General features: G+C 49.3%; 1 protein-coding gene across 3 annotated transcripts in view; it reads right to left on the minus strand.

Moving 5' to 3' along the window:
- The window catches only part of GATB (glutamyl-tRNA amidotransferase subunit B), a 181,786-nt gene that overhangs the window by 932 nt on the left and 153,725 nt on the right, over nucleotides 1-27,129 (minus strand). For all 3 annotated transcript variants that reach the window (XM_029607101.1, XM_029606930.1, XM_029607015.1), the window contains one exon: nucleotides 14,800-14,934. In XM_029607101.1, coding sequence (XP_029462961.1) covers nucleotides 14,800-14,934 — 135 coding nt within the window. The remainder of the gene's footprint in view (nucleotides 1-14,799; nucleotides 14,935-27,129) is intronic.

Here is a 27,129-nt window from a genome sequence, read left to right on the forward strand (position 1 = left end):
TTATGAAATCAACAGACTGATAATAACAGAACATGTTTCGATGGCATTTAAGATTGACTGAAGATAATATTCTGGCCCAAGGTACTATGAGAAAGGAAACATGGAAACAAGATGGCAGAAAAAGACCATATAGCCTCTCTGGTCTGCCCATCCACACCAACTATTCAGCTTTGCAATCCCTACCATTCTCTGAGATTCCCTGTGCTTATCCCATGCTTTCATGAACTCAGATACTGTCCTGGTCTCCACTATTTCCATGGGGAGGCTGTTCCATGCATCCACCAGCCTCTCCTCAGTCTACCCTCTTTCACTTTCCTCCCATGACCGCTTGTTCTACAGCATGGAAGCCTTTGAGATATTTAAACGTCTCCTATTTTGCCTTTCTTCTAGGGTACGTGTTTAAGATTTTTATATCTGTCCCCCCATATGCTTTAGGACAAAGATCAATTTATTAGCCGCCCTCTGGACTAACTTCAATTGGTTTACATCCTATTGAAGGTGAGGTCTCTAGAATTGTACACAGTGTCCCAAATGAGGTCTCACCAGGGAGCCGTACAGGGGCCAGATCACCTTCTTCTTCTCTGCTGACTATTCCTCTCCCCGTGCAGCCAAGCATCTTTCCGCCCTTCGCCGTCGCCCCATCCCCCCTGTTTGGCCACTCTAAAATCATCAGATACAATCACCCCCAGATCCTATTCTGTTATCCCGCTTAGAAGGCTCTCTCTCTTTTCCCCCTCTCATTTATAAGTAGAGACTGACTGAAGAGCAATTCAGGCAAGGAAACCCTATTGAAACCAGGGTATAGGTCCTGTATAACAGGAAGAAAATGGATTTCAGAATATTTGCAGATTTTTTCTCTATAAATCCTTTTAACATCATTTTCGGGTACAATGTCATGTAGAGTTTCAGCCAAATACTTTTTTTTAAAAAACAAAATAATGCAAATACCAATACTCTCCTATTTTAAGATCCAGAAAGGAAAAGTGCGCAGAAATGTAGTTTATTAGCTGTCTGAGTTGCTGGAGGTTTGTGGTATTACAGGATATTAGGGATGTGTAATCGTTTTTCCCGAATTAGGCAATAGCAACAAAATTGCCTAATTCGGAATGGCTCGGGAGAACCGAAAAATGATTGAATATTTTCCGAAATTTCAGAAAAAATTCATTTTCGGGTTAGTGCGCTCTAACTCCCCATTAGTGTGCACTAACTCTGCAATGTTAGCGTGCACTATCGGGAGTTAGCGCGCACTAACCCGAAAATCGGGGCCCCCGATGAAACACCCCCCCCCCCGAACCGTGGGAATAATGAAATTCCCATGGGGGGGGGGGTTCCCCGAAACGAAGCACTAACCCGAAGCACATCTCTACTAGCTATTCAGATTTGATATCTAAAGTGACTGGGACTGATGAAACAACTGCTTGAAATTACCTTCAGGTGGAAAAGAATTTTTTTCAAGTTGGCAATGTAATTCTTTGAGATTCTACATGGTTTTTGGCCTTTATCGGGACTGTCACAAAACACATACATGTTCAAACATTGGCACTTTGAAAATGCCTGAAATAGTCTTCTTGCAAAAAATGTTTTCCTAGAATCTGAATTTTTTTTTTTTTTAAAACACATGTTAAGGCAGCAGAAAAGCAGGAGATTTGCTTCACGGCTAGACATCTTTTTCCTGCTCCTCACTGATAGCGATGTATTTCCAGGCCCATTTGTGAGGATGAAACACTAGAGCTGTTGCCCAAAATAGACACCGGGAACGGGAGAAAAGGGATTTTCAGAAGGGGAGGCGGATGCACGCAAGCCAATCTGGCCAGTGTCAGGTAGCCGGAGATTCAACGTCACTGAGACAAAGATTTAAAATTGTGCACGACCCAGGTAAGACTCACAACATGACCACATATGTGCCTCGGGAGCGCTGGGGTTAGTTACCTTTCCAGAGCAATAAAAAAAAATGACTTCTAGAGTGTAAAGATTAGATTTCAGGCACCGTGGGATACTGTGCTTTCCACCGTATGTATGTGAATGCAATTCAAAGCCACGCTACCTGCTGCTATTAACCGCCCTCGGCCCACTACATTGTTCGGTGCTTATTACCTCTGTATTTTGGGGAGTTACTGTCATAATAGGAACATTTTCTCCCTCTCCCAGTGACTAGGTGAGTCCTTAATTAGCTGTATCAGAGTAAAATGTTTTTCATAAGCTTCTTCCTGAGAAGACTCAGGAGGGGACCGGATGATAATAGAAAAGCAAAGAACTCAGAAGGTGGCCACAAAAATACAAGGGAAAAGATTTTTTTTGTTTGTTTTTGCAATTCTGAAGGAGTGTGATTACACTTGCCTCGTATACTTATGGCTCCATCCTATTTTAAAATAAACTGAAGGAACAAAATCCTTATTCTCTAAAGCCCCCTACAGGGCCAGTGAGATAGCCGTGACCTGAGCATATATCTGACCAATTCTCTGAGAGTCGGGCAGACGTCATGATTTGTCAAGTATTAGGGTCTTTTGGTTAGTCAAGTTCTTTCTTTTGTTAATCTTTTTTTTTTTTTTTAATTTCCTTTCAAGTGGAACAAGTTTAGCATTTTAGGGCAAAGGCAAAACAACACGCTGGCCCAGTGGCTCAGTAGCAGGGCCGTGCACAGGACCCGGATTTGATTCCCAGATTGGGTCTTCTGCTCCCTGGGGATGCTGTGCAGGGAAGTCCCAGTCATTGTAGAATGACACCCAGGGGCAGGCTTCAGGGCCCAGGGCTGTTCACCGGAGAGGGGAAGAATCAAGGGACTATCCTGGGCTCCATGCTTTGGGGGAGAGGGGTCCCCCCCCCCCTGAAATGCAAGCACCCTCGGCAACGTCTGGCTGCTCTGAAAAAGAAAACTGTGTGGCTGGCCCATGGAACCATTAGCAGCTTCTTCATTCCCCCCCCCCCCCCCCCTCTGCTTGGGCCAAGCCTTCCACCTATCCCTCGCCCGCAGCACTTCATCTGTGGCTGCCGCCTCCGGCGCCTGCCTTCCACCTGAAGTCTGGACTGTGCAGGGTCATGCAGTCTCGCAGGACCTACCGACCCTGCTCGAGTCTAACTTCAGAGGCAAATGCAGCTAAGCAGCTCTACTCTTCCTGCCGGCAAGTGGAGCAAGGATCAAGCAGAGGGGGCAGGAGGGTACTGGAAAAGAGAGGTAAGAGGTTGGGAAAGAGGTGATGAACTGTGCCGGTGGAGTGGAAAGGGAGAGATGATGATTGCGCCAAGGATGGAGGGGGAAGGGTGCAGGAATGGCGGAGAGACGTTGACTGTGCTGGGGGTGGGGGAGACACAGGAGTGGAAGAGATGACGACTGTGCCAAGGAGGGAGGGGGAGGATGCAGGAATGGGAGCGAGAGGTTGGACTGTGTGGGAGTGGGCAGGTGGGCACAGGAGTGGAAGAAGTGATGGTTGAGCTCTGCATCCTGCCTAGAGTCTGCAGGGTTCCAGAAGGAGCCCTGGTGTGTGGCCCAGAGCAGAGGAGCGGTGCTGCAATGACGGAACTAAAGTAATGTGGGAGGGGAGATAAAACAGGAGAAAACATCCCGAGTAGCTGCTGATCCCAGCCTTGCTTCAGACTGAACTGAAAGCCCAAAGGAAGAGGAGGAAACTGCTATTCAACCTACCTCTCACCACCATCCGACCTCTCCAAATCCTTCAAAACACAGCAGCCAGAATACTTACAGGAACGAAAAAATACGATCACATTACTCCAACTCTCATCTCGCTACACTGGCTCCCAATAAAATACAGGATAGACTACAAAGTAGTCTATCCTGTATTTGAAAAACAAATTGGCTAAGTGCATCCATAAAACTCCACTCTCCAAACTGAAATCTCCGTTCAGCTAACAAAGGTCTATTAAAAATTCCACCTGCTCGTCACAAACTTACCTCAACTCGGAAGAGAGCCATATCCCTAGGAAGCCCCGAACTATGGAACTCCCTCCCAACCGAACTGAGAACACAACAACATTTAAAAACCTTCAAAAAAGAACTAAAAACTTGGATGTTCACCAAAGCCTACCAAAACACCTTATGACTCCATGCTACAACTTCCCTCCTTCAACTCTGTTGTTCAAATGTGAACCGGTATGATGTCCCTACTAATACCGGTATATAAAAGCCTTTAAATCAGACCTGGGCAAGGGGCGGCCTGCGGGCTGAATCCGGCCCGCCCACTGCTGAGAGCAGACGGGGAATGAGGCACTGCTGCCTTCCCTTGCAGAGGGAAGGCAGCAGTTCATTCTCCGCTCCCTCGCTCCCCGATTGGCCGGCCAATCGGGGAGCGAGGGAGCGGAGAATGAACTGGTTTTTTTTTACAGCGTCCGGTGGGGGGGAGGGAGTGACTCGAGCGAAGGCACGCTGCCCGATTGGCCGGTGCTGGGCAAGCACCGGCCAATCGGGCAGCGTGCCTTCGCTCGAGTTTCTTGCCTACATACCCATATTTTTCGCTCCATAAGACGCACTTTTTTCCCCCCAAAAGTGGGGGGGAAATGTATGTGCGTCTTATGGAGCAAAAAAAAAAAAAAAAAAAAAAATTTAACAAACCTCCCCACCCTCCTGACTCCCCCAAGACCTGCCGACTTAATTTACTACAACCCCCCCACCCTCCTGACCCCCCCAGACCTGCCGACTTAATTTACTACAACCCCCCACCCTCCTGACCTCCCCAAGACCTGCCAAACGTCCCTGGTGGTCCAGCGGGGGTCCGGGAACGATCTCCTGGGCGTGGGCCGTCGGCTGCCAGTAAACAAAATGGCGCCGACGGCCCTTTGCCCTCACTATGTCACTGGGACCGACCGCTGCTATTGGTCAGTCTCAGTGACATAGTGAGGGCAAAGGGCCGTCGGTGCCATTTTGTTTACTGGCAGCCGACGGCCGAAGCCCAGGAGATTGTTCCCGGACCGCTCCTGGACCCCAGCTGGACTACCAGGGACATTTGGCAGGTCTTGGGGGGGTCAGGAGGGTGGGGGGTTGCAGTAAATTAAGTCGACAGGTCTTGGGGGGGTCAGGAGGGTGGGGGGGTTGCAGTAAATTAAGTCGACAGGTCTTGGGGGGGTCAGGAGGGTGGGGGGGTTGCAGTAAATTAAGTCGGCAGGTCTTGGGGGGGTCAGGAGGGTGGGGGGTTGTAGTAAATTAAATCGGCAGGTCTTGGGGGGGGGGTCAGGAGGGTGGGGGTTGTTAATTTAAAGGGTTGGGATGGGGGTTTTTTTGGGGGGGGAGGGGTTCCCAGAGAAAGAAAAGTTTTCTGATCTGGGGAGTGGACCAAAATGGCCCTCCCCAGACCTGAAAACAAAATGGGGAGGAAAAAAAAAAAACGATGCACTCCCCTAATTTGCTCCATAAGACGCCCAGACGCAAAGCCGGTTTAGCACAAATTTTTTTTTTTTTATTTTCCCCCTCTGAATCCTAGGTGCGTCTTATAGTCAGGTGCGTCTTATGGAGCGAAAAATACGGTATATCACAGTTCCGCCTTTCGTGGTCTTTTTTCAGGGGTCCCCAACCACCGGTCCACAGACCGGGACCGGGCCGTGGGAGTTTTTTGCCGGTCCGCGGCGCGCGCTCCCGGTCTCTCCCGCTGCCGTTGCCGCTGGGCTGTCAGCACATTCAAGCCCAGTGGTAACGGCAGCGGTGTTAGAAGCTGTGGCACCCGCGGCTGGCCTTTTCTTCTTCCCGCGCCTGCACCCCCCTCCCGTGACCCGGAACAGGAAGTGATACACGGAGCGGTGTGCGGGAAGGAGAAAGAGCAGTGCCGCGTCGGCTGCAGCGTCGGTCCCCAAGCAATTGAAGCAGCTGGTAATCGAGAAAGGAGTCAGCAGCATGAGCCTCCCGCGGCCGATGGGATTCTTCTTTCTTGGCCTGCGGGGGCTGCTGCAGCTCCCATTTGTGCTGGGGGGGGGGGGGGGAAGAGGAAGTGAGTAAGAGAGAGTGAGAAGCAGCCAGCCAGCCTGTGTGTGATTGACTGGTCAGAGAGCTGATGTGTGTGTGTGTATGTGAGAGACAATGAAAGTGATTGCTCAGGGAGATGACTGATGTGTATGTGAGAGTGTGAGACATTAGTCAGGGAGGTGACTGATGTGTGTGTGTGTGTGAGAGAGAAAAAGCATGGAAGTGAGAAGTCTGGGTATGTGGGAAAGCATGAGCGAAGGAAGCCTGGAGTTGTGGGAGTGAGAAACCTGGGTGAGTGTGCATGCATGAGAGAGAGAGACTGCTTGGTAAGGTGACTGTGTGTGTGAGAGAAAAAGACTGGTGTGTGTGAATGTGAGAGAATGTGATTCAGGGAATGAGAAGCCTGTGCACGTGGAGAGTGAGCATGGAAATGAGAGAGACTGGTGTGTGTGTGTAACAGAGAGAAAGTGATTATGGGAATGAGAAGCCTGTGCATGTGAAGAGAGTGAGCATGAGAGTGAGAAACCTGGGTGTGTGCGAGACACAGCATGGGAGGGAGAAGCCTGTATATCTGAAAGAGAACTTGGGAGTGGGAAGCCTGTGTGTGTGTATGCATGAGTGAGATCAGGTGACTGGTGTGTGTGTGTGTGTGTGTGAGAGAGAGAAATAAAGTGATTATGGGAATGAGAAGCCTGTGCATGTGAAGAGTGAGCATGGTAGTGAGAAACCTGGGTGTGTGTGAGACACATCATGGGAGGGAGAAGCCTGTATATCTGAAAGAGAACATGGGAGTGAGAGACTGGTGTGTGTGTGAGAGAGAGAAAGAAAGTGATTATGGGAATGAGAAGCCTGTGCATGTGGAGAGAACAAGCATGGGAGTGAGAGACTGGTGAGTGAGTGTGTGTGTGTGAGAGAGAGAGAGACAGAGAAAGTGATTATGAGAGTGAGAAGACCATATATGTAAGTAGAACACGGGAGTGGGAAGCCTGTGTGTGTGTGTATGGCATGAGAGAAACTGTTCAGGAAGGTGACTGGTGTGTGTGCCAAAGACTGTTTGGGAGATGATTGGTGTGTGAGAGACAGAAACTGGTCATGGGGGCATGACTGGTATGGTGTGTGTGTGAGAGACATGGGCACTAAGGAAGAGGACCATAAGTATAGAGCTTAGCTTCTACTGCTGCTTCTGGTGTGTGCCACGGCCTGCAGGGAAGGGGAGTAGGAGAGCTGCTGGAGGGGGTAAGTAAAGGTGGCTTTAAGTTTATTTTTCTTGACTGCCATTTTAATTGTGTGATGTCTGCTTTTTTGAAATATTTTATTGGTGTTTGGAGAATGTTTAATAGTTTTTATGAGTTTTTAATTGTTGGATGTTATTCTGTTCATAGCTGTTTTGAAACATTTATTCTGCTTATTAGTATAGTTTTACAATTATTTCTGTGTGAGGATCTATAGTGCTTGCTAGTTCTGTTTTCCTAATAAGAGGTGTATTGGTTTTTTGGACCTGATTTAATATTTGTAGTGTTGCCTTTTCATAGATAGGGTTGCTCCTGTTTGAGTGTATTCCATAATACAGGTGTAACTGTGTGCGGATTAGTTTATGTGCATTACTACAGATCCTGGGAGTATGTTAGGTTGGTTCTGTGTCTGTTACCGAGATGAGATATTTTGCTAGCATGTAAGCGTTTGTATCGGTCTTATTTGTTGTGTTTTCTCAGAGGACATGCATTGGTGGTAAACTGCTGTCTTTTCATAAGTAAGGCTATTGAGAACTGAGTTAATTATATTAGTCCGGCCCTCTAAAACCATCCCAATTTCTCATGCGGCCCCATGGGAAAATTAATTGCCCACCCCTGCTTTAAATAAATAAACAAACATATAGAACCAATCCAAAGCACGTACGTTAACCAGTACAATGCAACAACCAAACTATGGTTAGAACAACTAAGATAACTATGTTAACAAGCATATGAATTTTTATACACATTGTTGAACATCAAAACTTTGTAAACCATTGTGATGATGAAACCGGACGGTATATAAAACTTGATAAATAAATAAATAAATAAATAAATAAATAAAAACCCAACAAAAAAACCTTAGGGAATAGCCACTGCTATTAATTGCATCAGTAGCATGGGATCTTCTTAGTGTTTGGGTAATTGCCAGGTTCTTGTGGCCTGGTTTGGCCTCTGTTGGAAACAAGATGCTGGGCTTGATGGACCCTTGGTCTGACCCAGCATGGCAATTTCTTATGATCTTAACGTTCCCTCAAATCTTTATTTTACTTAGAAGCAACTTTTTGTTTCTTCGGTTCCCTAAGACACAAAAAAATGAAAGTGGGCATTGAGGCTTGAATTCAGTACTTGCTCTGAAAGTTGATTGTAACTAATTTTTCCAGAAATATACCAGAACTTGACAACTCAAAATTAATGTAAATTATATTCTGGCCTTAAAAAAAACAAAAACAACAAAAACTACATGTGCAATAAAGAGAGGCCCTAGATCTAGTTTTCTAAGGGCTGTACAAATGCACGAGTTTTTTTTCTTGCAGTGTGTCTTAATTCAGACAGATTAAATGGCAGCAAGCAGAATGGCTTCATGTCCCTGGGAGGCAACATGAAATTTCACACTATGCTTTAAACAAATAATCTTTCTTTCTTTCACCTCAAGCTCCGCCTCCAAAAGATCGTACCCAAAAATGAATATATAGATCAAGCTGCTTCCACCAAGGAATCTCTTCTGTGTACAGAATTAATTAAGCAAGGACTTTTTACTAACCTACATCCCTAGAGCCCATTGTCCCTCCTTGATGAGCTAGAACAAATCCTTAACTGTTGGCCTGAAAAGGGGGGCACAAAGAAGACAGGAAAATTGGTTCTTACCCGCTGATTTCCGTTCCTGTAAGATCAGTCCAGACCAGTGGGTTTTGCATCCCATCAGCAGATGGAGGCAGAGAAACAAAATGTTGAGGCACTGCTACATAACCGAGAGTGCCACCTGCACTCCCTCAGTATTGACCCGTACCCAAGCTAAGAATAATCCAAAAATTACCCCTCGAAACAGGCGAGGGATCAAAGGGTTGGAAACCCCTAAAAACTGTAAACTTTGCACTTCTGCAACGAAAAAAACAAGAACTGGAACACTACAGATCCTGTCCAACTAGGAAACGCCTTACAGCAAAAAATTTGCTTACTAACCCCTTCACTTTCTATTCACTTTCCTTCTTTTTTTTTTTTTTTTTTTTTTAACAGGAAAATTCAGTCTTTCAGAGTCAAGTGGGTGGGCCCTCTGGACTGATCTGTGTTATAACAGGAACGAAAATTAGCAGGTAAGAACCAATTTTCCTTTCCTGAACATATCCAGATCAGTCCAGACCAGTAGGATGTACCCAAGCACCCCTAAACTAGGCAGGAACCTGAAAGACCCACACGCAGAACACTGTCACCAAAGGACACCTCATCTTGCGCCCTCACATCCAATCAATAATGTCTGGTGAAAGTATGAATCAAGGACCACACCGCAGCCCTACAAATCTCCTGTGGCGACAGAAGCTGACACTCAGCCCAGGATGCGGCCTGCGCCCTTGTGAAGTGAGCCTTCAAACCCATAGGGATCAGCCAACCTTTACTAATGTATGCTGAACAAATCGCCTCCCTAAGCCAACAAGAGATGGTAGCCTTCGAGGCTTTGTCCCCTTTCTTAATTCCACCATACAAGACAAAGAGATGATTGGAACGGCGAATAATATAAAAGGATCCGTTGCACATCCAAAAGATGTAACTTCCTATCCTGAGGGGAATCACTCGACCATTCCGGAAACCCCGGCAGCTCTACTGTCTGATTGACATGGAAGGAGGACACCACTTTGGGTACAAAGGAAGGCACTGTTCGCAACGATACCCTGTCGCTGTAAATCCACAAAAATAGGTCCCTACAAAACAGAGCTTGAAGCTCCAAAATCCTCCTAGCAGAACAAATGGCCACCAAAATCACCACCTTCAGCATCAAATCCTTCAGGGTCACTCTTTGCAATGGCTCAAAAGGAGCCCCGCACAGATGCGGAGAACCAGGTTTAGACTCCAATCTGGACAAGTTTTACGCACCAGAGGACTCAAATGCTTTACCCTCTTGAGAAACCTGATTACATCCGGATGAGCTGCAAAAGTTTTACCATGGCACTTGCCCCTGAGTGCTCCCAATGCTGCCACTTGTACATGCAGCGAGTTGTATGCCAACCCCTTGGATAAACCGTGCTGCAGAAATTCTAAAATATGTGAAGCATCCACCGCCAGGGGTTCCAGCCGACGCTGAAAACACCACACTTCAAAAACCTTCCAGACCCTAACATATACCATGGAGGTAGCTGATCTCCTAGCCTGCAGAAGCGTGGAAATTACTTCCTCAGAATAGTCCTTCAAACGCAGCCGCCACCTCTCAAAAACCAGGCCGCAGGACAGAAGAGATCCTCCTGATCTGAGAATATGGGCCCCTGCCGCAGTAGCCCTGGAAGATGCATTAGCCTGACGGGACCTTCCTCCGCAAGCTGCACCAGATCTGTGAATCATGGGCATTGAGGCCATTCTGGCGCCACCAGCACCACACTCACTGGGTGCACTTCTATGCACCTGAGGACCCAACCGATGAGGCGCCATGGGGGAAACACAAAGGATTCCTGTCAGCCAGGGGCAGACCAGAGCATAGACAGTCACACAACTGGGCTCCTTTTGTCGACTAAAAAATGTTTCAGTCTTTAAGTTGGCTCGTGTCGCCATCAAATCCAACTGGGGAATACACCACCTGGTGCAGATGTAATTCTACGCCTCAAGGGACAACTCCCACTTCTCTGGATCCAGATGATGCCTGTTGAAATCCTCCTGCATGTTGTCTACTCTCACTATGTGCGACACAGCTAGGCTTTCGAGATGGTGCTCTGCCCAAGTAAACAACCTCTGAGCTTCCAGAGTTACAGCATGACACCTCGTGCCACCCTACTGACCGATGTATACCACCACGGTCATGTTGTCTGAGAATACCCAAACCATCTGTCCCCTGATCAGGGGCAGGAAAACCTCCAGGGCTTGACAAACCGCCCTTGTCTCCAGATGACTGATTGACCAGGACCTTTCTCCTGGAAGCCAAAGACCTTGCGCCGATCGGCCCATGCAAACTACCCCCCAACTGGAAAGTCTTGTGTCTGTGGACACCAACACCCAGTCCGGTGGTTCCAGGGCCATCACCTTCTCTAGATTGAGACAAGAGAGCCACCACAAGAGACTGGACCTTAATTCTCAATATAGAGGCAAGGGAAGATGATACTCTTCCAAAAAAGGACTCCACCTGGACAACAGTGCATCTTGCAGAGGTGCAAAGGCCCAGGGAACCAAATCCAATGTGGAAGCCATGGACCCCAAAACTTGTAAATAGTACCACGCCATCGGCACTGTCAACCAAAGGAGACACTTCACCTGGAATTGCAACTTCATCACCCGGTTCGCTGCCAGAAAGACTCTGTCCCGCCGAGTGTCGAACAGAGCTCCCAGGTTCACCAAGGACTGAGTCGGCGCCAGATAACTCTTCTGCACATTTATGACCCAACCGAGAGACCGTAAGGTGAACATCACCCTCTGGAGAGACCTTTCGCACGCCTCCTTGGACTTTGCTTGAATCAGCCAATCGTCCAGATACAGATGAACCAAAATTCCCTCCTTGCGAGGGCCGTCACCACCACAACCATGACCTTAGTGAACGTGTGTGGTACAGTCGCCAGACCAAAGGGGAGGGCCCAGAACTGAAAATGCTGGCTCAACACCATGAAATGAAGAAATTTCTGATGGTCCCTCCAGATGGGAATGTGCACCGCCGCTACTACGGTGCATAGCATCTCAATGCAAAAACACGGGACACGAAGGGACTGGTTTACCTTATGTAAGTCGAGAATGGGCCAAAAGGAGCCCTCCTTGTTGGGAACCATGAAGTAGTACACGGAATACCTTCTCTGTCCCTGCTCAGATAACGGTATGGGAACAATTTCTGGAGGTTGCGCAGCCTCTGCAGAGTTCCCAATACTGCCTCCCACTTGCTGTGGGAGGCCATGTGAGACTCCACAAAGGCCTCCCTTTCCGGGCATGAAAACTCTAGTGCGTAGCCTTTTCGAATAACCTCCAGCACCCAGCGGTCCAAGGTAATCCTTTCCCACACCTACTAAAAGTTGGACAATCTGTCTCCTACAGGTTCCACGAGGGAGTGGAGGCCCCTGGCTTCATTGGGCTGACTTTCCACTGCCAGAGCCCTGGCTTGACCCATCTATGGTTGGCCTGTGGGCTCCATGAAAGGACTGCTGACATCCAACGCCCTGCTTTGCCGCGGAACCAGAAGAGGTCTTGCTGGACCGGAACCTGCGAGTATCCTGAAAACGGACTCGAGCTGAAAACATATTCCTAGTGGGTTTCCTGTTCTCCACCAACTTGCTCCACTTCAACTCCCCCAATACCTTCATCAGCTGATCCAAATCCTCTCCAAACAAAAGCTTCCTCTTGAATGGAAGATTGCAGAACTGTATCTTGGACGATAAATCCGCCAACCAATTACGCAGCTACAGAAGCCTACTAGCTGCTACCGATGAGATCATGCTATGAACCGACGTACGCACCGAGTCATACAGTGCTTCAACCACATAGGCGATCCCAGCTTCTAGACAGGCCGCCTGTAGGGAAGCACCGTCTCCTTCTGCCGCATCCTCTGGAGCCTTCTGCACCCAGCACAGGCAGGCCCTCTGCAATAGACTGGTGTATACCGTCACTCGAAGACTCAACTCGGAGACCTCAAACATCCATTTGAGCTGCACCTCCAGTTTGTGCCACCACCACCAGAATTATCTTCTTGGTAACAGCCGAAACAGCCGCGTCCACCTTTGGAACCTTCAGCAGGTCAAGGGCTTCCTACATCAAGGGATAACGCTTAGCCATCGCTCTGCCCACCTTCAGACCCGTGTCCAGAGAGTCCCACTCCCGGTTTACCAGCTTCCGTATCCTTCTCTGGCAAAGGAAAAGCACTTGTGGGCCCTCAAAGACCATCCAGGACCAGATTGTCTCCATTATCAGACTCCTCTTGAGCAACTTTCTCACCTAACTCCTCTAAGACCTAAGGAATCATAGGCCATAGCTCCTCCGACCTGAATAAATACACCAACCACAGATCATCCCCTTCAGACACCGGACATTCATCTGGGTCAGGGTCGTCTTGGGAGCCATCTGTATCGGGGGCTGGTGTTGCATCCGGATAAGTCCCATAAAAATCGAAAAGGTTCTCCTGTGAGTGATCGGACTCCTCCCCACCCCTGGGAGTGCCACTGGCTTCTGCTCGACATGATCCCAGACTCTGTAGAACACCACTAGCCCCTTGCAAGGCCGTTCTGAGCTTATTGAAGGGACCGCGGGGCTGCGCAACAGCTTGCTTTCTCCCAGAGCTTCTCCTGGCGAGGTAGGCATTATGAAGAAGGAGAAATCCCCGAATCAGCTTCCTCCAAACCTGGGGGGTGATCCATTGAATCCCCCTCCCATTATTTTATTTAGATTTTTATATTCCGCTTTTCACACTTTTTTCAGCACTTCAAAGTGGATTACATTCAGGTACTGTAGGTATTTCCCTATCCCCAGAGGGCTTACAATCTAAATTTGTACCTGAGGCAATGGAGGGTTAAATGACTTGCCCAAGGTCACAAGGAGCTCCTAGCCCGCTGCTCTAACCACTAGGCTACTTCTCTACTCCACCCCACCAGGAATAAAGGGGGTGTGGAATCGTCATGATGAGCCGCGACCTCCGGAGTTTCCACCTCTGCGGTATTAAAAGCGGGCCCTGCCGAATGGAGTCCTGGTTTCCTTCCCAGGCCCCCTGACGAAGAGCCCTCATTACCCCGAGCTGCGCCATAGAGAAGCCACAAGTGCGGCACGTGGCCATTTTCTGATTTGGCGCCATGAGAAGATTTCACGTGCCATGCGGCGCAGCACCTACTAGGCCGCGGACGAGCCCCAACCGTAGCCGTGCTGACCCCCTTAGCCAGCACACTCACTGGTCTGCGAACAAAAGAAATGGACAGTGAGGAAGGAATGGTCGCACTGTGGCCCCCCGAGCCTAAGCTGGCACCGCTTGCCGCATGCACCTGGAGCCCTGGGCTGTCGGCCCAAAGAAAACTCATCCACCCCTCAGCACTGGGCAACAGCCTCCGCTGTCCAGGCCCAACATAAATAACTGAAGACAGTCCTTCCTGCAGAAAAAAACTCTGCACTTTATTAATATTATGTACTTTTTTTTTTATAAAGAAGAAAATTGAAGAAATTCTTCCCTGAACAGGATCTGTGGTGACAGAGGGGAGCCTCAGAGGGTCGAGGGAGCTGGATCCCCTGGCTTTCGGACCCTCCGGTACATCGCGGACGAAACCCAGTCAGGGGTATCCAACCCCCCCAGTCGCCCGGCTCCACCTGAGGGATAGCCCACGAAGGTGCCTAACGCCTCAGGGAGCTTCCGTCGTCCCCTACTGCCCTACACGTAACACCTTAAAAGAAAAAATGTATTAACTATTCTTTTTTTTTTTTTTTAAACTAAACCTAGACTGCAGGTTTGCACCTCTACCATCTGCTGGAGTCAGAGAAATACTGAGGGACTGCAGGTGGCACTCTCAGTTATATAGCAGTGCCTCAAAGTTTTGTTTCTCTGACTCCATCTGCTGGTAGGGATGCAAAACCCACTGGTCTGGACTGTTCTGGGTATGTTCAGGTACATGACATCGAGACAGAAGGCTGTGAGGCTTTGCTAGAATGGGAGACAAAGCCTCTGAAAATTTGAGTTTCATTCCTTAGTTGCAGTAGCAGCACCATGGCATCTGCCTGCAGTTCCTGTACCTTTTCTTGATGTCCTTCCACCACATCCTGACAGATTTGTTCCAGCTGCTTTCTGTCCTGGATCAATCCAAGTCTTTTTTCCTCTACTATCTCGGTTGGTGTCTTTCCTTCACCCTTCCAAAGTTCCTGGAAGACCTAGAACCTCAACAGAAATCAAAGGAGAAAGGGTTATTAAAAAGATAAGATTCACTCAGGTTACTCCTTCAGTTATGGTAGGTTTTATTTTGACTGACGTATGTTAAAGCAGGGCGAGCTAGTCTCGCACTGCGAATTTAACTGGAGGCAAGCGAACGAAGGGAAGGGAAGTAGCAAGAAGGAAAGGAAAGGGAGGGGGGAGTAGAAGGATGATAGGACCAATGGGGGAGAGACATTCAAATAGAAGGCAGGGATTGGTTAGGGAAGGGAAGGGAATCAACGGTTGGGATGTTCGCGCTCAGTCGGCGAGGAAAGACTGAGGCAGTAAGTTGAGGTTTTTTCCTTCCGGTTAGCGGTGAGCGGGTTGCTGTTATAACAGACAGGCAGACGTCTATTTTATTCCACTTACCTCTAAATTCTAGCTTTTCCTGCTACAGAGTTTCGGATTCCAAAAAAAAAAAAAAAAGAAGAAAAATTTCCAAATTTCCCACACAGGAGGTGAAGCGTATTGGCTTGCTCCCTCCCTACTAATGCCTAAGAAGGGGCAGGCTCGCCCCCGCGCCAGCGCTGGGGGCTCCCGCGCCCTGGCCCTGGTTCAGTCCTCCCCCCCCCGCCTGCCGCTGCCTCCGCCGCTCCGGCTGCCTCAGCCCCCCCTCGCCGGCCTCCGCGTAGCGCCCCCCCTGTCCCGGCACCCCCCCCCTTATGCGACCTTCCCCCGCCTTCCCCCCCCTTTGGCAACATGCCGGCCGACTCGGGTGAGAGCGGCCCGGAGTCCGGTGACGTCCCCCCTCCCCCGGGCCCCCCTCCGGCCGCCTCCCCGCCGCCCTGCGAAGAGGACGCAGTCTCCTTATACGCCTCTGCCCTGGATTTCAGCTTCCTGCCCGACGGAGGGAGCCCCCCCCTGCTAGCCGAGCCTAATTCCCCGCCCCCCCGCTCGCCCCCCTCGCGTGCTCCGCCTCTTGTTCTCCCCGCCTGGTCCTCCCGATCCCCCGGGGCCCTCCGCAAGCATGCCTCCGGCGGCCGGGCCAGGGCGCCCCCCCCTCGCCGCCGGGCGGGCGGGCGCCCGCGCCCCCCGCCCGGCCCCTGTTTCCCGCGGCCGCCGCCTCCTGGGCGCTGGCAATCCTAAGCCCTCCCGTTTCCCCTGCGCCAGCCAATCGCCTTTCCCCCTGCAGGCGGGTGCCCTGGCTCGTGGCCGCAGTGCGCCGCGCGCTTCCCTCCCTCCTTCCTCCCCCCCTGCTTTTGCCTCCGGCGCCCCCACCCCTTCCTACCCTCGGGACCCAGCTCACCCTGCACCGGGTAGCAAAGTTCGGCAGGGGAGGAAATTAGTTAGGGAGAGGCCCCAGGCTCCAGCATGTTCCCTGCCTGGGAGCTGCCGCTCCGGAGGTTCCCAGGGATTCGGGGGCTGGCCAGTTTGGCAGGAGAGAGAGACAGGGAGTACAGGCGTTCCGCCTGGGCATGGTTATGGGGAGGCGCCCCCCCCCCCCTCGTCTTATCCCGGACAGTACTTTCCCCGCCCATGGCCACTCCCAGCCTGGCGAAAGGGTCGTCCGATTTCAAAGGAGCAGCCGTCGGGGTGAAGCGGGGGGGATGGTAGCGTCTTTTCTTACAGATGCTGAGGAGGAACCCTTACCTGGGACGTCCAGCCAGGAAGCTTGGCGAACGAGGGTGGTTACAGGAGACACGGCGGGGCCGGAGTACATTGGCCGGGCCAGCCAAAAAAGGGCTAGCACAGCAGGACAGCAGAGCGATGCGTCAACAAGTGCAGGTGAGAAGGTGCGGGGGAGGGGGAGTGTTAAAAGTACAGCAAAAAGGAGGAGGCGGTGCCCCTCCACCAGTTCCTCTTCTAGTGACTCCGATTCCTCGGACGGCTCTACAGATTCTGGCCCGAGGTATAAGGCAGTTTTGGAGGAGGGGCCGTTACACGGCGCAGGGCAGTCAGCAGGCGCGACTTTGGCCGAATTGTGGGAAGGGGTTCCGAGGAAGCTTCGCCGCAAAATCCGGAAGAGGAGATATGTGAATATTTTCAGGTTACTGGAAGGGAGGAGGGGAGTTAGGAAGGGGAAGAAGAAGGATAAAAAGAAGCGCTCCAGGTCGGGGGGGGTTAAGGTAGCCAAGAATATTGTAAATTGGGTTCGGGGATTTTTCAGGCTTGCTAGTGTAGTAGGGCACTATGACTCATCGCAGTATGGAGCATTACTATCCTACGCGGATAGTATCGTGGGTGCGTTCCGGGATTACGAGGGTTGGGCATGGCTCAACTACGATGAGAAGTTTCGGGACAAGATGGCGGGTTGTAGAGCTATGTCTTGGGGAACTCAGGATATCAATTTGTGGCTCACCCAGATGACGTACAAAGGGGCGAGCGGAAGCAAGGTGTTTGGGGCATTTGGTAGCGGAGCTGGAAGCGTAGGGGGAGCGAGTAGCAGCGTTGGGGCGGGGCAGTCCTTTCGGCCGGGAGGACAGCTTAACAAGGGGGGATCAGGCGGTAAGCCTCGGGGCGGGGGAGACGATACTTGTTGGAGATTTAATAAAGCCGTGTGCCTGTTCCCCGACTGCAAATTTAGGCACAGTTGTTCCATTTGCGGGGGAGCACATGCAGCCATCAAATGTGGCAAAGGGGGAGGAGGTGTACCGGCTAGGGGGGGAAAGGCGTGAGTTATGGTGCCGAGTGGCAGACACCCCAGTCTCCGTGCAGGCTATGAGCGGGTGGCTGGCCAGATATCCAAAGAGTGCCATGGCGAGGTTTTTATTTAAGGGATTTAGGGACGGTTTTGGGATTCCTTATGTCGGACCGGGCATGGGAGGGAATGACAGGAACGCGCGGTCAGCAACTAACCATGCGTTGATAGCGAGGGAAAAAATTGCAGCGGAAATTCGATTGGGGAGGGTGGCAGGTCCCTTTGCTGAGAAACCTTTCGTTAACATGCATTTGTCTCCCATTGCAGTCATTCCTAAGAAAGAAAGGGGTAAGTTCCGCTTTATCCTGAATCTCTCTTATCCGAGGGGACGGTCCGTGAACGATTATATACCGCGCGCTTGTTGTTCGAGAGTTATGCTTCCTTTGACGAGGCGGTTGGACTAGTGCTTTCTGCGGGGCGCGGCGCCCTATTAGCTAAGGCGGACATTGAGGCGGCGTTTAGGCTACTGCCTATCCACCCCAATAGTTTTCCCCTGTTGGGCTTTAGTTTCGAGGGGCGGTATTACATAGATAAGTGCTTGCCTATGGGTTGTGCAGTGTCCTGTGCTTATTTTGAGGCGTTTAGTACTTTCCTGCAGTGGGTGGTAGAACAGCATACAGGGGATGGGGGTATCTTGCATTATCTCGATGACTTTTTGTTTGTGGGTCCAGCGGGGACGGATGGGTGTCGGAGGCAGCTGGAGGGTTTCCTAAGGGTGGCATGCGAGTTTGGAGTCCCCATCGCAAGTCAAAAGACGGAAGGTCCAGTTTCGCGGTTGGTGTTCCTAGGGATCGAATTAGATTCAGTTTCGTTGGAAGCGCGTTTGCCCAGGGACAAACTAGAGAAACTGAAGGGGCTGGTGCAGCAGACGCGTCGGTTAACTAAAGTTACTTTGAGACAGATGCAGGCTCTGATAGGTACCTTGAATTTCGCGTGTCGAGTTATCCCGATGGGACGAGCATTCATCAGGAGGTTGTCCAGCTCCACTGTAGGAATACGATGTGGTCATCATTTCATTCGTGTGACCCGCAGGATGAAGGATGAGTTAGGGGTATGGGAAACTTTCTTAGCAGACTTTAACGGCGTGTGCATCATGCAACCGGCGGAAGTGTCCAACGGGGACTTGGAATTATATTCGGACGCTGCAGGGGGTGTAGGTTTCGGGGTATATTTCCAAGGTCAATGGTGTGCGGAGCGGTGGCCAGAGGAGTGGCAGGCTGAAGGGCTGACTAAAAATATTACCTTTTTGGAATTATTTCCTATAGTAGTAGCGTTGTGCTTATGGGGGCGTCAGTTAGCAAACAAGCGGGTGTTGTTTTGGTGCGACAATTTAGGTGTGGTACAGGTAATTAACAGGCAGTCGGCGAAATGTCCCAGGGTGTCAGAATTGTTGCGGACATTAATTTTACAATGTTTGACGTTGAATTTATCCATTCGTGCACGACATGTGCCTGGTGAATTGAATGTGATTGCAGATGCCCTTTCTCGTTGTAAGTGGCAGGACTTTCGGGAGTTGGCGCCAGGAGCGAATCCGGAGGGAGAACAGTTTCCAAACCATCTCTGGCGCTTGGGACGGCAGCTTGGACGTTAATAAGGAAGTCGTTGGCCCCTTCTACGTGGAGCGCATACGTTCGGGGTTATCGGGTGGTAGCGGATTATTTACGGGAGGAGGGCTGGAGGCGGGGATTTGTCGAAGATGAAACGCTTGTCAGATTTATATTGTGGGCAAAGGACAAGGGACGTTCGTTGACGGCGGTACGCTCGTATCTGTCAGGCTTTTCTTTTTTCCAGAAATTACACGGGTGGGGCAATCCGGGGATTCGTTTTCTAGTACAAAGGATTCTGGGGGGCTGGAAAAGGGAAGCGGGGAGGCGCCCCGATACGAGGCTACCAATTAGGTATGAGGACTTGCGCATCATAGTCGGCACTTTGCAGGAAGTATGCTGGTCTACGTACGAAGTATTGTTATTTCAGACGGCTTTCGTGCTCGCGTTCTTCGGGGCGATGAGAGTTAGGGAATTGGTGGCATCCTCAACGTCTAATGTTTCCGGATCGGGTTTGCTCGCAGAGATGGTGTGGGTGGGCAATAACGAGGTTACGATTTGCATTCACCGATCGAAAGTAGATCAACTTGGTAGAGGACAATATATCACGTTGGTTCCAGCGGTGGATAGGGGAGTGTGTCCAGTGATCAATGTACAGCGTTTTGTAGCAGTGCGGCCTCGGGTGGGAGGCTTGTTGTTGTTACATAAGGACGGTTTGCCTTTGACGGTGTACCAGTTTAGTCAGGTTCTGCAAAAGGCGTTGCGGCACTTGGGTTGGAATGCACGGCGTTTCACGTCGCATTCTTTTCGGATCGGTGCTGCAACTTCTGCGGCGGAGGGCGGCTTGTCTGGGGGTGCAATTCAAACCATAGGGAGGTGGACATCCAAGGCCTTTCGACTTTATGTTCGTACGGGGCAACAATAAAATTCCGTAATAATAATAAGGAATACATTTGTTATCGCGGTTTCGAATTGTGGGCTCGGCGAGGACGAGGGTGGGGGCGTCAAGGACTATGGTATTAATTGTTCTATGTTTTTTGCAGCGAAGCAGGACGTTGGGGGGCATCCAGAATGTGTCTGGGTAGCGGGCCATTCCTTTATACATTGGGCACAACACAGAGCGGACAGGAGACCGTATGGACGGAACCTCGAGCTCGACGAACGGCGCTGGAGGATTCGCTGGATCGGGCAGCGAGGAATGACTTGGGATCGACTGCTACCTGTGTTGCAAGCTTGTGTATTGGAGATGGGAATTCCAAAAATTTTGATTGTTCACTTGGGAGGCAATGATGTGGGGAAAGGGTCATGTAAGGAATTGATGGAAAAAATTAAGAAGGACTTTAGTACGCTGTTGAACGCCATGCCGGATACGCTGCTGGGTTGGTCAGACATCATTGTGCGTTTAAAATTTCTCAGTTTGCCCTTATGGTTTAGGGGAGTTAAGAAGTTGAATAAGCAAGTTGGGAAGTGGTTAGTCAGCCAAGGGGGTTTTTGGGTGAAGCACGAGTGGGCTTCGGAGGTGCTCCCTGGTTATTTTAAGGCCGATGGAGTGCATTTATCCGATGTTGGTATCGATTTGTTCAATAATTCGATACAAGAAAGTTTGGAATCGGTGATTCAGGTTGAGGTTCGCAGTTGGGGGAAACAATGACAACGAAGGTTGTCATTGTTTTTGTGGCGGTAAACCCGAGCCCGAAAGGTTGTTATTGATTGTATTGTTAAAGTTAAAAGGGGGGGAGAATCTTGTGTAGCGCGGGGGGGCTGCTACACGAGATTGCCAAAGAGCAGGAGGGGGGCCGATGCTCGGAGGCTTTGGATGACATGGCCCTACCACTGGAAGAGGTGGGGGGTCCAGGGGAAAATAACATATATGTGGGGGGGGAAAGTTGTATCGTATTTGAATTAACGGGCTCGGGTATTGGAAATAAACTGCGGCCTGCATTATACCAATAAAACACTTGTCTGTGATTTGTGGGACAGATCATAAGATGGGGAAAAGTTAGGGGGGGGGGGTAAAGGGAACGAGCGAGTCTTGCATCTCTCAGTTAGTTAAAGCAGGGCGAGCTAGTCTCGCACTGCGAATTTAACTGGAGGCAAGCGAACGAAGGGAAGGGAAGTAGCAAGAAGGAAAGGAAAGGGAGGGGGGAGTAGAAGGATGATAGGACCAATGGGGGAGAGACATTCAAATAGAAGGCAGGGATTGGTTAGGGAAGGGAAGGGAATCAACGGTTGGGATGTTCGCGCTCAGTCGGCGAGGAAAGACTGAGGCAGTAAGTTGAGGTTTTCCCGCCCACCCGCCCGGTTGTAGAGTGGTTTGTTATATGTTGACGAAGTTTGTTGTTCTTGTCGCAGTTGGCGGTAAACCCGAGCCCGAAAGGTTGTTATTGATTGTATTGTTAAAGTTAAAAGGGGGGGAGAATCTTGTGTAGCGCGGGGGGGCTGCTACACGAGATTGCCAAAGAGCAGGAGGGGGGCCGATGCTCGGAGGCTTTGGATGACATGGCCCTACCACTGGAAGAGGTGGGGGGTCCAGGGGAAAATAACATATATGTGGGGGGGGAAAGTTGTATCGTATTTGAATTAACGGGCTCGGGTATTGGAAATAAACTGCGGCCTGCATTATACCAATAAAACACTTGTCTGTGATTTGTGGGACAGATCATAAGATGGGGAAAAGTTAGGGGGGGGGTAAAGGGAACGAGCGAGTCTTGCATCTCTCAGTTAGTATGCTGCGATTAGAAAAGGTTTTGGATTTTCAATATGTCTGCAATGCTTTTACCACGAGATGTTGCTGACGCACTGAGATGGGCTCCAGCTCATTCTGGCCCTAGGGCAGGGTCTCTTTTATCTTGTAACAGCTTGATCTGATCAAATGTCTTACAGAAAATAGTTTTACAGTGTTTCCACATAGCCCATTCCTGACAGAGCACGTTCTTCACTAGATTCGGGATTCAAATACTATTTGGAAGAATCTCTGTCATTCACCTAAGATGGTTACTGAAGTAGCAATGATAAGTGGGCAAGTAAATTTCCTGGCTATTAAAACTTTTATGGTGAGAGTTGACCCTTAAACGACAAAAAAAAAAGGCATTAATGGAAAGATAATGGCCTACCCAGAAGCTATGATTGCAATTCTAAAATGGATGACGTTGAAAGCTAGCATTTTTAACCTTTTCTTCAAAATTACATGTTTCTAGTGCAAGAGGAGTTTTTCTGGCCATTAAAACTCACTTCTGGGCCAGCCCAGTGGCAGTGCTGCGTGTGAAAGAGCCGGGCTCACTTTCTGGGTCAGTCCTTTGCTTTCTGAGTCAGCCAGCACCAGGGTGGGGGAGGGACGCTCAGTCATTACTTAATGGCAACACCTGGGGGGGGGGGGGGCCAGATGCTAGGTCTATATTGCCACATTTTGGAAGGGAGCCTTGGTCTGTGGCCACCGACCAAGGGCTATAGCTGCAATGGGAAAGGATATAAAAATGCAGGTGGGGGTGGTGAACGAAGGCCCAACAGAAGCTGTTCCAACTGAGCTGGAAGCCCAAAAAGAGCAGGACGATGATACTACTGGACAAAAAAAAATTACAAAAGACGCTCACTGCTGCAGTTACTCTGCCTTCGGAATGCATCCTGAGATGCCGGTCGTGCCCTCCGAAGTTTATAGCACAGCCTGCGACACTAACGCCTTATCGCTTGTGTCAAAGAGTCCAGGATTTTTACAAATCCTCCTGCTTTTGCTGCCCTTTTAAGGCGGCACAGCTGAGGTCCCAAATCACAGCCATGGTGTCATCTCTGCCACACACACCAGTAAGAGACCTGTGATATATTCAGGATGGGGGGGGGGGGGGGAATCTGCCCAGTGTGCAGTGCTCACTGCAGTGAGATGATGGGAAGCGTTACCAGCTCTCGCCAGCTGGCTGTGGGAATCCAGTTTCAGGCACAGAGCTGAATGCCCAGCAACAATCTGTCCTGATCTGCAAAAAAAAAAAAAAAAGTCTAATATCCTTCTGAGGTTGTCATCACATTGACAGGTTTTATGGTGCATGCCTGTGTCCTTTACCACTGATGCGTGCAGCATGACCTTCCAAGGCTAATACACTGGTTATAATAAATTAAATTTTAGGTTTATGGGGACAAATTGCAAACCAGGATGCACAGATAGCACTAGTATACCAACAGTGTAAGCTAAATGTCCCAAATCAGAAAAAATATAATTCCCCAGAAAAAGGCTGGGGTCCACTTAGGTACATGGCATTGGAAATGACGCAGGGGACTGGACATTTATTTACTTATTCCCTTCTCTTCCCTACTATAAGAGAGGGTTTATCACTTAACCAAATAAGAAATATCGTGCTTTGTTTAACCCTATGCGTGACCATCATGGTTTGGACTGACTGACTCAATGCACTAGAAGTGATGGAAAACACTAGCCAAGGGGTGGTGAACTCTGATCATCAAGAGCCAAAAAGCAGGTCAGATTTTCAGGATATCCACAATGAATGCACACAAAGTATTTGCGCATGCACTGTCTCCACTGTGTGGAGATCTCTCTCTCATGTATATTCATTATGGATATCCTGAAAACCTGACCCGCTTGTGGCTCTTAAGGATTGGAGTTGGCCACCCCTGCACTGGTCACAGTTCTCCCTCTGCCCAGCTTCTCTCTGGCTTAAAACTGAGTCCACGGCAAGGAATCTGCCCTCCACAAGCTGGTTAATGACTGGGCCTAGTGCAGGGCTGCTCCAAACTGTCCTGGTGACTCCAAAGAGTCAGGTTTTCAGGGTGTCCACCATGAATACGCATGAGGTACAAATGCATTTACTGGATATCTAATGTATAAAAATTTCTCATGCATATTCAGTGTAGATATCTTGAAAACTCAATTGGCTGTGGGGTTGCCAGGACAGCTTTGGGGAGCCTTGGCCTAGTGGAAATTCAAGAGCTAACAGAAGTGAAGAAATCTAGCAAAAAAAAAGGAGTAAAAATATTTATCGTGTTCGGCCTTCGTCTAAGCGATAGACACGCCGTTTGCTCGCTGCGCATTCCTTTACTCAGCAACATTTTTTTTTAACAGACTAGGCTAATTCCAGTACATGTTTAAAAGCCAGCAGTAAAAATGCCTCAATGAAATATAAAGACAGACTACATCTGTGAAGAAACACAAGTATAGGAGAAAGCAGGAATAAGCAACTTCCCACCCAGCAACTTCCCACCCTCACCCCATCTCCTACCACAGCGCTTCTCAACTTTTTTTTTTTTTTTTTTTTTTTTTTAATATCGGGCACATTTTCAAGTTTGCTTGATCCTTTTGGCGCACCGAACCAAATTGTACAATGTCACATATAATCATACCCACTGATCATGTGACTGTGAAAATGCCAGAAAATGTACTTTTAACTAAATTGAACAGTACTACCTTCCCTCTCCAAGGGCCAATCCGAACAGCACTATTTTTCTCTCTAAACCCAACCCCTCTCAAGGTCCAATCTCAATCTCCTTCTCCCCAACGCCCAGTGCTCCCTTTAAGGATTGGTTTGCTGTGTGCAAAAAGTTTTGCACGTGAGCAAACATTTTTGGTTACATTATCCTGTGAACACTACTTTTTTTGCTCGCAGCAATCCAATGATGTCCAAGCTGTCGGAAGACATCCAAATGTTGGCTCTGGAGCAGGGGTTCCCAACCCAGTCCTCGGGGCACACCTAAGCCAGTCTGGCTTTCAGAATATCCACAGTGAATATGCATGAGATAGATTTGCATGCTTTACCTCATGCATATTCACTATGGATAGCCTGAAAACCTGACTGGTGAGGTGTGTCCTGAGAACCCCTGTTCTAGACTATCCACAGTCAGATCATACATCCTGGTTACCGGCAGCAGAACATCTGGTATGCGTTCAAGGACAGCCGGTATGTACTTTTCTGGCTGAAAAAATTAGAGATTATTCCTTCTGATGGCATTCTCCAGTTAGTCCAGGGCTTCCCAAACCTGTCCTGGGCACTCCAAAGCCAGTTGGGTTTTCAGGATATGCACAATGAATATGCATGAGATACATTTGCATACAGATTTATTTCATGCATATTCATTGTAGATATCCTGAAAACGCAAATGGCTGTGGAGTCGCCAGGATAGGTTTGGAAAGCCTTGAGTTAGTCAGTCATACTATTCAGTCAAATTGTCCTCTATGAGGGCAATTTTTAAAATTATTTATGCACATAAATTCCAGTTTTATGCAGATAATTGGTCTTTTAAAAAAATTGCCAGGTGGGGGAGGGGAGGAGGTTGCGCACACAAAATTATGTGGAAATCCCGATTTCATGTGAACTTCTATGTGTGCTACAAAGCGGTGTTCTGGGGGGGAGAAGCAAGTTTGGACAGAGACAGAACTTTATTGCACACGCGTTTTGATTTTTAAGAGCTACCCCCCACTCCCCTGCAGGCGGATCTCTGGGTATGTGTGTACGTACTTTGGAGCCGGTTATGTGCACGCCCACTAAATTTCCAAATCAGATTTATGCGCACAAATCCGCTGTGAAAATTCGGAACAGAATCTGCGGGAATCAAGTACCCAGAGATCGTGAAGTCGATAACCACCTTCCCCTACCTGGAGCACTGTATATGCCTGGGTGGAGGTAACATTCCCTTCGATCCCCTGAAAATGTTCATGGTGGCTCGCCAGTTTTTGTTCTGACGGGCCACAGTGCTCTTAAGATTTCGGTAAGGCTTTGCCACTATTCTGCACAAGGCTCAAAAATAAGCTGGGCGGTAAATCGGGCTAGAAACTTCCAGAGGGATAAGCCGTCTTAGTCTGTAGAAGCTGGTGGCAACCTTGCAGGCTAACGGCGCCAGTGTTTGAGGACAAGAGTCCACTGCACTTGACGACGTTGGCTCTTGCCCTCAAAAGCTTATGCCTCCATAAATCTTCTAATTTCTATAAAAGGTGTTTTGTTTTGGGGTTAGAAACCTGTTTAGTGATACACAACAGAGGGTTGGTGAGAAACGGATTTTATTTTGGAGGAAAGGAAGGGTATCAGCAGAGTGCCTCAAGATTAGTTCCGTGTGCACTTCTGTTCAATATTTTCATAGGTGATATTGCAGGGAAGAGTATAGCATCGAGCATATAATGCAACCCCCCCCCCCCCAAAAAAGGCTATTCATTTAGGGCTGGATTTTCAAAGGGTCACACGTGTAAATCCGGAGGGCTTACGCGTGCCGGGCCTATTTTCAAAAGCCCCGGGACGCGCGTAAGTCCCGGGGCTTTACTAAAGGGGCGGGCAGGTTATAAAAATCGGGCGTGCATGTGTGCGCACCGGGTAGCACGTGCCACATGTACGCTCGCGCACACCTTTTAAAATCCACCCCTTAGGGTGCAGAAACCCAAGAGAAGAATACATAATGGGGATGAGAGCCTGATGTGCACCATATAGGAGAGGGATCACATCAGATGATCTCAGGGTAGGAAAACAACGTTAACAAGTCAGTGGGGACAACTGGAAGAGATTCTCCCACTGACCATCCGTGTGACTTCTCCCTCCATTGCCTCAGGTTTCAAACGCTGGGCCCTTTTTACTAAGTATTTTTTCCCATAGAGACAAAATGGGAGAAAACCTTTAGCAAATGACCCCCCCTTACACTGTACGACCTTTGGGGCAGGGAAATACCTACTGCACCTGAATGTAACTTCTCTTGAGCTCAGGTTTGGAAAGGAGAGTAATTACATTTTAAATCCAAATCCAAGATGTCAGCAGTAGAAAAAGAGAGATGATAATGTCTCTGTACAGCTCGAGGAGGAGATTTCATCTGGGGTAGGGTGTCCATTTCTGGAGGTCATTTCTCCAAAAAGATATAGGCAGAGGCGGTTCAGAAAATAGTGGTTAAAATCTGTGGCAGATTTAACCCTCTGGCTACCCCCATGCTTTATGACAGCCAGCTGTCCCGTCCCCCCCCCCCCCTCTTCAAAATTGCAGCTAGCCAGGGTATGTCAG

This window comes from Rhinatrema bivittatum, chromosome 1 (assembly GCF_901001135.1).
Source record: "Rhinatrema bivittatum chromosome 1, aRhiBiv1.1, whole genome shotgun sequence".
Classification (NCBI taxonomy): Eukaryota; Metazoa; Chordata; class Amphibia; order Gymnophiona; family Rhinatrematidae; genus Rhinatrema; species Rhinatrema bivittatum.